The following is a 13,241-nucleotide window of genomic DNA, read 5'->3' as shown; positions in this document are numbered from 1 at the left end:
ATAGAAACTTGGCTACTTTGAAAACTTCTTGGTACAATGCAAGTCCGGCACGTTTTGAATAGTTTAATTAAGCCATATTATGTATAACAGGTTTTCCTATTCCTATAATTCACGGTGTCTTTGATTTATGACAATGATTACATTTACGTTATAATATGATAAGTGCATGCCTATTGACAATAATTCATGATGCTTAAGTACATATGTTCAGTAATTTAATATGATAGCGGGGCCGCTGGTGAAATGATATGCGTGGTGAATATTTACTTTCCTAGACTGGACACTGCAATGAAAGTATTTAAAAACAAAAGAGCCTACTGCAAAAATCGAAATTACGTTATCTGCCTCAATATCGCTCGAATAATATACAAGAGCGAGAGATACAGATAATAATTTTTCTGTTTTCGCGGTAGGCCATTTGGTTTTGAAGGTGAGTTACCGAATAAATAGGTACCTATGTGTGTCGGAATACAATAATATGCATTTTCTCCATAGAAAACCGGCACAGTGGGAGACAGAATCGCGTACGAAGGGTTCCGTACCATTGAACAATTTTTACATGGTTTTAAATGTTTTCCTTATGACCAACTCAAGTTTGACTGAGTTTTTGTAATTTGTTGTTATGCAGTATACTACCTCATACCTGTATGTATATTTTCAGTACGAAGACCTAAACAATTATAGAACTATGTCGGTTAGAAGCGTTGGCGTTCCCAAACTTGATCGCAGATTCAGGAAGGTAAGATTGCTCCTGCATGAAAGATAATTCATGCAGGAGGAAATTTGAAAAAATCGTGCTGCCTTGCGATCATTAATAAATATACCTACTTCTTATGCCTGTGTCATAAAATTCTATCAAAATAACCATTACCCTTAACTATTTCAAATCCAAATAACTTCTATGTATTTAAGTATTTGTATATTAATTATATCGTTGTCTGAGTATCCACAACACAAGCCTCTTCTTGAGCTTGTCGTGGGACTTATTCAATTTATGAGAGAATATCGCTATGGTATTTATTTATTTATTTATTATATATCCAAATAATTAACACTTCGGTTTGCCATACAAACGGTTTGAGTAATCGGCGCATGTTATTGTTTCCTCAGCTAACTACAATGTAACTATAAACAAATTCAAAACTTTTTTAAGTTACTTACCTACTTAAGTAGTGTCATAAATTGCCTTGAGACTAATTTTAGGTATCCTTGGGAATCAAATAATCCCATTTAAGAAGTCTATTCTGTGAGACCTCCTTAAATATTTAATGAGTGTAATTTTCTTTGGTAACAAAGCTATCATTTTCGCGAGTACCGCCCGCTACCCGGTCGTTAGTGTATGAATTATTAACCAACAGGCTGATGTCACACTTGCTTTATAAAACACTTAGGTAATAGATTTTTCACCACACTACTTGCTCTTAAAAGCTAATTGCCTTGAGACTAATTTTAGGCATCCTTGGGAATCAACTAGTCCCATTTAAGGAGTCTATTCTTTGAGAACTTCTTAAATATTTGATGAGTGTAATTTTCTTCGGTAACAAAGCTATCATTTCGCGAGTACCGCCCGCTACCCGGTCGTTAGTGTAGTGTATGAATTATTAACCAACAGGCTGATGTCACACTTCCTTTATAAAACACTTAATATAATTTTCACCACACTTGCTCTTAACGTCTCTCTTTATTCTTCAAAAACTAATGAGAAAGTTTCATTTTATCCACAAGAGTGACAAAGTAATTCGATGCTTTTGAGTTATATCCTCAGGTTGATCATCAATTCATCAATGAATGTTTGCAGTCACGTGATGCTAGGCATTATTTTAAATACTTTTAATTATTTTTAATAATTTATTACGCATATTTACACTTACAAAATATGATTTTCAGCATTCTAATATTCCCTGCTATGGTCAACATCCCTATAGAAAACAAATGCACTCAGAAAACGCCTAGTTTTTGTAACAAGCAATTTCTATGAGATTTTCATTTGTCAAGCAAGCGCATTGAATTTATTTGGCTCTATGTCAATTTGGGGTACTTAGTAGTGACAAATCGTATATTATAGAATTATTTTTTTAGGAAACAATATATATACTCCACTATGTACACGCCCTTAGAGCCACATTACCTTTAAGGTCGGAAGTATTATTGTGACTAGTTTCCTTAGATGCAAAACAATCGGTCTTCGGACTGGACGTAGGTATTGTCACCCTTTTGTTGAGTTTTGGCGTATTATTTCAAGTAACTAGATTGAATTGCTTTTAAGGTAAGTGTCAAAAACTTATAAGTACCGAAGTTTTAATGTAGGTAATATATATATATATATATATAACATTTAAAACCTTCGCGCTTTGAACACATATTAAATGACATTTATCGGGTCTATCCCGAATTAATTTTGTTACCTTTGAAATAAAACTATGAAAAACGGATTATATCGCATATATTGAATTTATAATACATCCCGACATTTCGAACCCTTTACAGCGTTCGTGGTCAACGGGTGACTGAGGCAAAATTACAAAGTGCAAAAATACCCACATACTAAAATAATGAACAATCATAGACTACAAACTTTAAGGCTGGTTGTACATGCAAAATCGGTTCATAAGGCTAGTTATACACTACAATTATTTTCAAGTAAAGATATATATATATACGCGATAAAAACTACGCCGGCTTCAACCCTACTACACCACGGACCCTAGGAGATTTAATTCCCTCCTAAATTGTAGTAGGGTATCCCAATATGGGACCGGCAACAAATAGCGTTTTTCATAGTTTTATTTCATGAGTAACTATCGCGGTAACCGGAGACAATATTTTGTTACCTTTATTATTTACCGACGTTTCGGCACAGGTTTCACTGGTCGTGGTCGCGGCTAACGACCAGTGAAACCTGTCGAAACGTCGGTAAATAAAGGTAACAAAATAAATTCGCGATAGACCCGATAAATGAATCCTAAACGAAGCGAAGCATTCTATAATAGAATCCCGAGAGTAACAAGGGATTCAAAAGTAGAATCCTAAGCGTAGTAAGGGATCCAAGTGTGTTACGCCCAAGATGGAAATAATTTTGCTACAATGTGACACATACAACTTTTCGCATCACCTATGAGGTAATTATGATGTTTAAAAATATTATTTAAGCTAAAAAAATAATGTGCAAAAAAATTAAAAATAGTGTCCTAGAGCAGAAAAGTGTTACTTATTTGATCCCTTCTAGCAGGAGCGACCAGTGCCACTTTGATTCCTTCTAGCAGGGAAGAAAAACCCCTTTTTCGAATTGGTGATGTGAAAAACTACTTTCAAACACTAGGAATTTTATTGAACTCTGTACAATAAGCCAAAATCCGGAAATCATTATTACGAAAATAACCGATATGTTCAACCGTCTGATTTCTCGATATGGACAAAGTTTTGTCGAAGTTTCTCTAAATTTCAATGATATTTCTGATAGTTTGGTGGTAATCGGGGACCCAGAGAAAGACTTAATCAATAATTGGTACAAAGAAACTAGGAGAACAATAACGCTCTGATATTGATCTGACAGTAACTAACATTATGAAAACTGTATCAATAAAACTCGCATTTTGAACACATATTTAATTATACTATTTTTATTTTCGTTGTTTAATTTTATTATTTTTACCTTAAATTCCGAGGTTTCAGCTGAGTTGCACCAGCTGTGGTCACGGAAAGACTGACGTGACGTCCTAGCTAAATGACAACGGAGATCTAAGTAGACAACACTAAACAACCTACCCGAAATTACTCTAAAAAATGTTCGGGATAGACACGGAAATTGCAACTACCCGTTAAAGTTTAATGTTTAAGTCCACGGCACGACACACAACACTCACAATATCCGCACTCTGGTCCGAAGATATATCCGCTGGTTTCAACATTTGAATCACTGCTCCCCAAATCTGGCCTGGAAATTAAATCGCTGTAGACCCGTTCGTATAATTAAATACTATGTATTAAATTTATCATACTCGAGTTAGGAGACAGCATTTTAATTTTACCGCAGAATATGTATCCACGAAGGAGGGTCAACGACTCAGTGCATTGGTTTATGAACGACCTCACTTCCCGAATCGTGGCTGAATCCGGAATTCCGACGGACCGCCACCATCTCGGAAAAATTTTGCTGCAAAGCTTTAAAGATGCACCGGACTTCGTCATGCAAGTAAATATTAGTCTATAGATAATTTACATCCGATTCAAAGACATTGAATTAAAATTATACTAATGGAACAATTTAACAAGGTCGGCTAAGTGACCTAAAACAGTCTTAAAGTTTGAGTTTCTTACAAGTTTTCTCGGCTAGACTAGCCTGCTAGCTCTATGACTATCTATATGGGCCCCCTTTTTATTTTTTTGTCGATTTTCTTTTTTGTCAGATTTGGATAAAAATTGGTAGGTTTGAAAAGCTCCTTATTCTGATCGGAATAAACACGAAATAGGACAAAAAATGTATGAAAAATCGCATTGAGTTACGGAAAATTCCATGTTTTCCGTAACTCAGTGCAAGATTTTGTAGAACATACAGTGAAATTGCGCTTATGTTGTACAGAATAAGGAACTCTATCTATACACCAAAGTTTATCAAAATCTGCGAAAACTGAAAAAAACCAAGTTCGAGTCGGACTCGCGTTCCAAGGGTTCCGTACATTATACAATTTAAACAATGTATTTTTTATGTGAAACGTGAGTGAAATGTCTTTAAAAAACCCGTAGGGGTCGGATCAAAAACTATGTAATTAAGTCCGACTCACGCTTGACTGCAATTTCTAATAGATTTTCCTGTAATCTATAGGTAAAGATCTATTTTGTGTATTTTTGTCAAAATTTTAAACCCAGTAGTTTCGGAGATAAAGGGGGGAATGTTCATTTTTTGCCTATTTTCTTGAATAACTTCTAAATTGTTTATCCTAAAATTATAAAATATATATATTTGAGATTCTCACAATGAGCTCTTTCATTATTACAAATTTATTTACATACAAGATATATACAGTGGTACTACGTAAACGAAATTAATAACTAGCTTAAATCTAAAATAGGCCCTTGAGGCATTGTACCAAGGATGCTGGCGGCATTTCCCCGCTGTATCGCAATGCTGATACATTGTGCGAGAAAGCTGCCAGCTCTTCGGTCACCAGTTACGTCAACCAGACGCTTCGCGATTTCTGCAAACAACTTATGCGCGCTGGGACCCCATGGACCTATCTTTCATTTAATATATAACACGATATAGTTTAAAAAACTTTTTTTTTTCTTTTTCATTTACCCCCCAAAAGTGGCCTCTATGTTTCAAATTCATTTGTTTACGTTACATGTCCGTCTTCGGGTCACAAACTTACATATGTGTACCAAATTTCAACTTAATTGGTCCATTAGTTTCGGAGAAAATAGGCTGTGACAGACGGACAGACAGACAGACAGACAGACGCACGAGTGATCCTATAAGGGTTTTGTTTTTTTCCTTTTGAGGTACGGAACCCTAATAATAATTGAATGACCCGTATGATGTGATGATGATCTCACTCACTATTAGAACATGATTAGAACGCTAACTCCTAAACTCTTAAAGTGTGTAGTAAAAGCAGCGTAGTTCAGAAGGTTTTTTCGAAAGAGATAAACCGTTTTTCTATAAAGATGCTATAAGGTATATAGGTACTATACCTATAGCTATAGGTAGGTTATATTCATTTAAACTAATACGATTTTCACTTACAATTTAAACTAAAACCGGACTTAATCGCGTGCACTTACTTTTATTATTTGACCTGACGTTTCGAACGTGACTTTAAAGTTTGTATTATCTAACAATAATGAAAGAGGTTTTTCGTAAGCAGTCCTACCTGCTTACGAAGATACTATGCCGATTATGGTTAAATATATTTTTACAATTTCACTTAATTTTCTGAAGATTAACCTACTGTATTTTAGATTGATGGAGTGACAGGTGAATCCGAAACCAGTGGTTCAGCCCTCGAGAGGACAGTACGCTGCGCCGTTGCTCTCAAAAATCTAGGTCTTCAACATGGGGACATCATGATCCTCATGGCTCCCAGCCACATCGACCTGGCTATACCGTTCTATGCGGCCTTGTACCTGGGGATCATAGCGTCTGCTATTGACAGAACTTTGAGTGTTAGTGAGTATACAATTTTAATTACTTTGAAATAGCTTTTAGGTAATCCGGCAGAGGGAAAAATATCAACTGTTTTACTCGTATGTTAATAACTAAAATCATCCATTTAACTTTGAAATATGGTTAAATTGTCACACATGGGAACGATTCTTGGACTCCTACCATAGTTAATTTATCTAAATATTTATTAAATAACTGCTGGTTTATAATTTGTTTGGCTCTCTATTCATATTAAACACCAATTAGAACCACACTGCACCAGTGTCCGACTCTTGCCAACTGAGTTTGGTGGCAGTTTTAAGAACACAATCTCTAAAACTGACCTAAATATTTCTAATGCTGCCATCTTATTACATTGTTAACTGATACTCGTAATGCATAAAGTTATCTGTTTTAGAGGAACTCCAAGGCACCTTTGATGTGTCGAGGCCGAAGGTAATCTTCTGCCAGAGCGACCGAGCCCCAGACGTGCAGATAGCTCTGAATGGAATCGAGTCGGATGCCTTCATAGTCACCTTTGACAAAGGGGATTATCTCTGTAGCTTTCCTGAGTTCTTGGAAACGTATGGAGATAATAGCCCTGTTGAGGAATTTAAGTGAGTTTTGCTATTCCAATCAATTTAAAACCATTTATTATAAAAACGATACTTTGCGAACACAGGATGGTGTAAGTGCGAGTAAACTTATAGTACCTAACCTAGCGACATGTTCTATTAAGGTCATACACAGACAGAAAAAAATTATGCCTCTTTTGTACGCGAAAATTGAGAATATTTGAACCTTTCATTCTAAACTGGCTACACCTATCCTTACGTAGTTGTAGGATATATCTAAACCTCGATACATTATACCTAGATTGTAAATTCAATCTACTCTCGGAAATAGAAAAGTCAAATTATGAGAACACAAAATCTGTATAATTATGACATTATTAAAATGCAAAACCTTAGAACCTTCATTTATATTATTACTGTGTTTCCTTTTGGATCAAAGAAGTGCCTGGGCGTCGGTTAGCTGTTCGGTTGGATAACATTCGAAAGATCGCGGGGCATTTCTGGATAAGACTAGCTCAAGACCGGCATTAGTGGATGAGGGCTATGTTCAGCAGTGGGCGACAAAAAGCTACAATGATGTTGATAATGATTGTTTTTGTGCAGGCCTACAGATTTCGACCCGGATGACACCGTCGCACTGTTGATCGCCACTAGTGGAACCACCGGATTGCCTAAAGGCGCTGCCGCCACTCACAAGAATTTGTCGATCTCTTTACCTTATCTTTGGTAAGAAGTAGCTATAATATTTATTTGGGATTACAATTATAAATTCAGCACTTTTACCTTTTACCTTCCCAATCACATTGATTGGGAAGGTAAAAGGAAATATTAAGTAAGATAGTACAATGAGATATATATACCTAAAGTGATGTATAAACAGATGTATAAATACATGGATAATATATTTTATTTTATTTTATTCGGGATGCTTACTGCCTAATATACATAGTAATATACTTATCTACTAAATGCAAATTACAAGCTTCCACATATATATATGTGTAGTCAAGGGCATAAATAAATATAGTTACATTCCCAAAGTTTCAAAAATATTTGTACGCTCTTACACCTTAGACAATAAAGTCGTGTTCACATATTTATGAGCCATTTGTCTGGATCGATATTTTGCCTTCGACTGTATATGGAATTTTAAATAATTTATATTTAGAAAGCATTGTATTGTTTGAGCCAATTTTACGCGACTGTCTTAACACGTCTTACTGTCTTGAAGACTTACAAGTAATCATCATTTTAACTCGAATTTATTTACATACAAGATATATACAGTGGTACTTAACTACGTAAATGAAATTAATAACTAGCTTAAATCTAAAATAGGCCCTTGAGGCATTGTACCAAGGATGCTGGCGGCATTTCCCCGCTGTATCGCAATGCTGATACGTTGTGCGAGAAAGCCGCCAGCTCTTCGGTCACCAGTTACGTCAACCAGACGCTTCGCGATTTCTGCAAACAACTTATGCGCGCTGGGACCCCATGGACCTAGAGTTTCAACTCCAAATGGAACGAAATGATACTCTCTACCGAGGCTCTTATATTTATTACGTTTTAAAATTTCGGCGCTTTCCGCCGCTCCGCCCGCTTTTACATTAGTCCGTTGGAGGTGGGACGGTGCCAGTGTGTCTACGCAGGTAGCATCCCACACCAACATCCGTCCCAAGCTCCAAGGAACCAAGGATATATTGGTTCATACAACTCGAATTGGTTCTGCTAGATGGTTCTGCAACCACTTTTAATTTAATTATCTCGTTGTTTTTAATTTAATTAATTTTAGTCCTTATACACATACACAGCTTCGTATTATATGGCCCTATTATTATTTTGACCTCAATTTTTAATTACTCCTAAGGATTCGACACACACAATTCCCACACCCCACGAAGATGATAATGATCGGATCACCGCTGCAGTGGCTGACGGCACTCATCAACTTCTTGATGTCTCCAATCCTCCAATACACGAGGCTGCAGACATCGCAATCTTTGACGCAGCAGCACGCTTATGATCTCATCAACACTTACAAGGTTTGTACGTTGCTCTTGTTGTTGTCCAAAAGCATCCTAAAGTAAGAGCGTCGACAAACTAAAAAAGAAAATAAAATATCATAGCGAACTTGGGCTGTGATTTGTCACAGTTTATTTTGTGCCATAATACTATTTGTCGATGTTCGGAATCGTTATCTAAGTAATTAACACCCAGCTTCTGGGTAACATTTTGAGCTTTATATTTCCTTACTATTGTTCGAAGCCTTAGAATCGTAGTGCCTTCGGTGGCTTAAAACCTTGAAACCTCACTACTTAGTTGCCAACATATCGTCAGGTGACAACCAAAACTCACTAATTACTAAAAAAATATTAAACAAAAATATACCTTATTTAGGTATTTATATGGTTCACTTGTGGTAGTAATTAGTGAAAGTAGTTTTGTTTTAGTAAAAGTAAAATCTTTTTCACATTTTTGGTTCTAAAAAGTTTGTACCCTAGTATGCTAAAGCGCCACCTTTGATATACCTATATGTATGTAAGCGGTCTTTTAAAATTCGATTGGTATGGGTACTAGAAATCCGTCAAAATATGCACAATTTTTACACGAGTGACTTTAGCGACAGGTCGTCCGTGATGTTTACAAGTAGTTATCTTTCAGCCTACCTTCACAATACTAAGTCCGACGTTTATGAACACACTCTTAACCCCTGGTGAACACGAGCAGTGTGACTTGAGCTGCCTGGAGACGCTGATGCTGGCAGGGAGCGCTGTGCCGGCCGACTTAATTACGGACATCAAGGTATTAACCTCGCCGAACCATAGTCAATGGTATTTCTTTATTAATGTGGATTTATTTATTTCCTTTGAATACAATAAATGTCGAGACTCACATTAGATAAACGTAACCGGGTCGTTAACTTTTATTGTTTGTATTATCCACGGAAGAGACTTTTCTCTGTACTGTGTTTGAGGCGTTTGAGCCAAATATGTAGTAGGTAAATGTAGCTAGGTCTAAGTATTGATTTGTAAATATGTTACAAGACTCGTTGATATTTAACCCATAGGTACTTAAACACACTTTTCTTTTAATAGACTCAATAATAATTATAGCCTATCTGATTCGTTTTAGAAAATTTTGCCCAACACCGAGGTCCTGAATGCGTACGGCATGAGCGAGGTAACAACAATAGCATTCATAGACGAAGGTATGAACCCTCCTGGCTCCGCCCCCGCTGGAAAACCCATCGGCTGCCATCAATACAGAGTGAGTTTCCACATGTAATGTTGTTTAACCAGCGAATCGGGTCGGGTTTTTCAAATTCTTTATATGGCATAAATTAGGCCTATTAAATAAGCTGTCAGTTTCAAGCTGTCATTTAATTTCATATAATTTTTTTAGCCAGGTAAAGCCTGACCAGGAATATAATTATGATCACGCGCCAAGTTGCGGAACTTCACTGGAACTAATATTTTCATACTATACTGAACTGTCACCCTATACATGAAAATAACAGCGCCCTCTTGACAATGATCATATATTTATATAAGACATTTATTTTTAATTGAACATGTTTTTTTTGTATCACGACTTGCTAGCCAGACTACTCTATTAGACACCAAACTAGTTTAACCCCAAAAACTCTTAAGGCGTTCTGATTTTATTGTAGCCAAAATACCTAGAACGATAATTTGTGCTATGGAAAATAGTTTACAAAAATCGTTCATACACCATCAAGTTTCATAGGAAACTTTAAACCGTTATTATATTTGTCGCGTAAAAATACTTAATGGAGATGTTTTTTCTGAAATTATCTTATAACAACTTATAAATTCCACCTTAGAGCTGGTCAAAGACGCCTAGTCTTACTAAGATGGCATATAGTCGAGAAATTCGGACTGGCACCGCCGTGGCGGGGTGGCCTAGGGGTTCATGGCGTTCAGCTAAAGACGCCGGTTCGAATCCGGCCTTCACCACTGGAGGGCTTCGTCACTTTTTCTTTAATATATGACATCTATTACAGTTTTTAATTTATAAATTCCAGTTGATAGACGTCGAGACCCAAGAAGATATCTATGAGCCAAACAGAAATGGGGAACTCTGGTTAAAGGGCCCAGGCATGATCAAGTTTTACTACAACAACCCCGAAGCTACAGAAGAGACATTTGCTGAAGGCCAATGGTTCAAGACTGGTGATATGTTCTACAGGGATGAAAACTACAACTTTTTCTTTGTGGAAAGAATTAAATTGCTGCTCAAGTATATGAATCACCAAGTAAGTAAGAAAGGAGTAATTTTAAATAAAGTTTTAACTCAAGTGAAGCAAAATACACAACAGTAAGGTGCCGCGGTGACGGAGTGCTCACTGTCGCAGTACATATTATCTTTAAACTTACGTCATTAAGAATCTGGTGACAACACGTTGTCAACTATTGAGGATTAGTATGTCGAGTACTAGGACGTTTACCTTATATTACGTGTATATTCATTTTATTTAGTTTTGTTCATCTTGGTTACACAAAGTGAGTAATTACTAAACGACGATGAGAAAGTCAGAAACAGAATATTTATCTACGCTCATAATACGTTCAATAAATGCCCTAACCGGAAAACAAACCGTGGTCAACCATCATGAAGACCTAGTACTAAAATCATGGATCCTAACCGAAATAAACTACTTACAACCAAATCAGATCGGTACGTATGACAGTGTTATTTTTGTGTTCCACAGATCTCCCCAGTGGAACTGGAGATTACAATCCGCCAACTCCCGGGGGTACTAGACGTGGCCGTGACCGGTATACCGGACCCGACATGTGGGGAGTTACCGGTCGCTTGTGTCGTGAGGTGTCCAGGTTCTGATATTACCGCGGAAGATGTCAAACAAATAGTGAAAGGTATGTGTCACTTTTGCACGTAGAAATTATGGCCGATGAAACAGATAGGTTCTTGTCTGGCGACCTTGATCCGACGGGACGGCCTTTAAAAATCGGAAATCAGCCGCTGGACATCCTGTACTTCACGATTCGCTAACCGAACAATCCATTGTCTATCGATGTTTGTCGTCAAATGTTGCAAGATGCGCTTTTCATGTGCTCTGTAAACAGAGGAGCCAGGGGAGAAGATGTGGTTACGATTATAGGGAACCGTTAGATGAGGGCAAAGCACTAATAGTCGTTGAGGAGATACTAGAGGAGGACTATGCCCAGTACTGGAACTATTAACGCCTGAAATTATGAATTAATTCTCCCCATCTTATCCCCGGTTGCAGCTAGAGCCCGGGATCTGCTGTAGTAACGCAAACCTAAGAATTGGCTCAGGCAATAGTTTTTACAACAGGGACCTGCCATTTAATCTTCCAACCCAGAGAGAAAACTAGGCCTTATTATGGTTAGGTCGGTTTCCTCGCTGTATTTTCCTTCACCGGAAAGCGATAGTTTGCAACAATAATTGTAGTAGGCACTACACACGCGAGTACAATGAAAACTGGTAATTAAGTAAGTTCAAATAGAATTTCCATATAAAGTGCCCCGTAAACATTATCTCTCTCTCTCTTTTAACGAGTACCAATAATATCAATACAGATATAATTATAATACATATTTTTATATTTTCTTTCACAGATAATCTGGCAGACTCAAAACAGCTGAGAGGAGGGGTCATATTCTTGCCCACAATACCACAAACAGCATCCACAAAGGTTCATCGAAGAAAACTCAAGGAGATAGCTTTGCAAATGCAAGCTGAATGAAATAAAAAAACAACAAACATTACAATTATGCTTTAAGATTTATTATGACTAGTTGTAGTTTAAATAAATTTAATCATTATTATTTCTTACAATCTCATACATATATTAGATTCCAACGGACACTTGTGAAATCTAGAACAGCGCCCATTACAATTAGCTTTCACCGGCCTTCCCCATTGAAGTAGCTAATAAATATGTTACTTGGGAACTATCAGGACTTCCATTTCACGTTTGAAGCCTAAAAATATGCCACCCATGTTTAGCGAGTAGGTATTGGGCCAAACTTCATCCAAATGTTTACAAAACATCGATTCGTCATCAAAACCCGCTATTAAAGCTAAAACTAATATAGGTATAGGTATATGGTTTTGTTCAGCGCGTCTCGGCTTGCGGACGACGTAAATTACTTCTCGTATATGAGAAGTATGCGACTGCGCATGGCCTTAGGTATAATGTCACCAAAACTCAATACATGGTGTTTGAGCCGAGAGGATACAGGATAGGGGAGGTACCTCCAATACAATTAAATGGCTTGCAACTGGAGATAATAGTTTAAAATACTTAGGCCATATTGTTACATCTGATGTGAAGGATAATATGGATATAGAGCGGGAACGGAAGGCCCTATTTGTGAGGGCTAACATGATCGCCTGTAAGTTTGCTTGATGTACAAAAGAAGTTTACAGTTACATTGTTTAGAGCCTTTTGTACATATTTATATTCAGCATGCAACTTATGGAGGTATTATATACGCAGAGAGCCTATGGAGCCC

At 37.0% G+C, this 13,241-nt stretch overlaps 1 protein-coding gene across 1 annotated transcript; it reads left to right on the top strand.

The window, feature by feature from the left end:
* Window positions 1-4,036: 4,036 nt before the first annotated feature.
* LOC134750120 (luciferin 4-monooxygenase-like) lies at window positions 4,037-12,486 on the top strand. The gene is made up of 10 exons (XM_063685227.1): window positions 4,037-4,192; window positions 5,959-6,166; window positions 6,561-6,759; window positions 7,321-7,443; window positions 8,585-8,759; window positions 9,379-9,519; window positions 9,850-9,984; window positions 10,763-10,993; window positions 11,450-11,615; window positions 12,342-12,486. The coding sequence occupies exons 1-10, from the start codon at window positions 4,037-4,039 to the stop codon at window positions 12,467-12,469; spliced, it is 1,662 nt and encodes a 553-aa protein (XP_063541297.1). The 3' UTR covers window positions 12,470-12,486.
* Window positions 12,487-13,241: the final 755 nt, after the last annotated feature.

The sequence above is a fragment of the Cydia strobilella genome, chromosome 19 (assembly GCF_947568885.1).
Source record: "Cydia strobilella chromosome 19, ilCydStro3.1, whole genome shotgun sequence".
NCBI classification, from domain to species: Eukaryota; Metazoa; Arthropoda; class Insecta; order Lepidoptera; family Tortricidae; genus Cydia; species Cydia strobilella.
Note: the sequence above shows the minus strand (reverse complement) of the source record. Positions and strands in the feature narration are given on the sequence as shown.

Coding starts and splice junctions, on each gene's coding strand:
- LOC134750120 (XM_063685227.1), top strand. CDS start 4,037: ATGTATCCACGAAGGAGGGTCAACGACTCAGTGCATTGGTTTATGAAC. Junction 4,193..5,958: donor CACCGGACTTCGTCATGCAA/GTAAATATTAGT, acceptor ACTGTATTTTAG/ATTGATGGAGTGACAGGTGA. Junction 7,444..8,584: donor ATCTCTTTACCTTATCTTTG/GTAAGAAGTAGC, acceptor ATTACTCCTAAG/GATTCGACACACACAATTCC.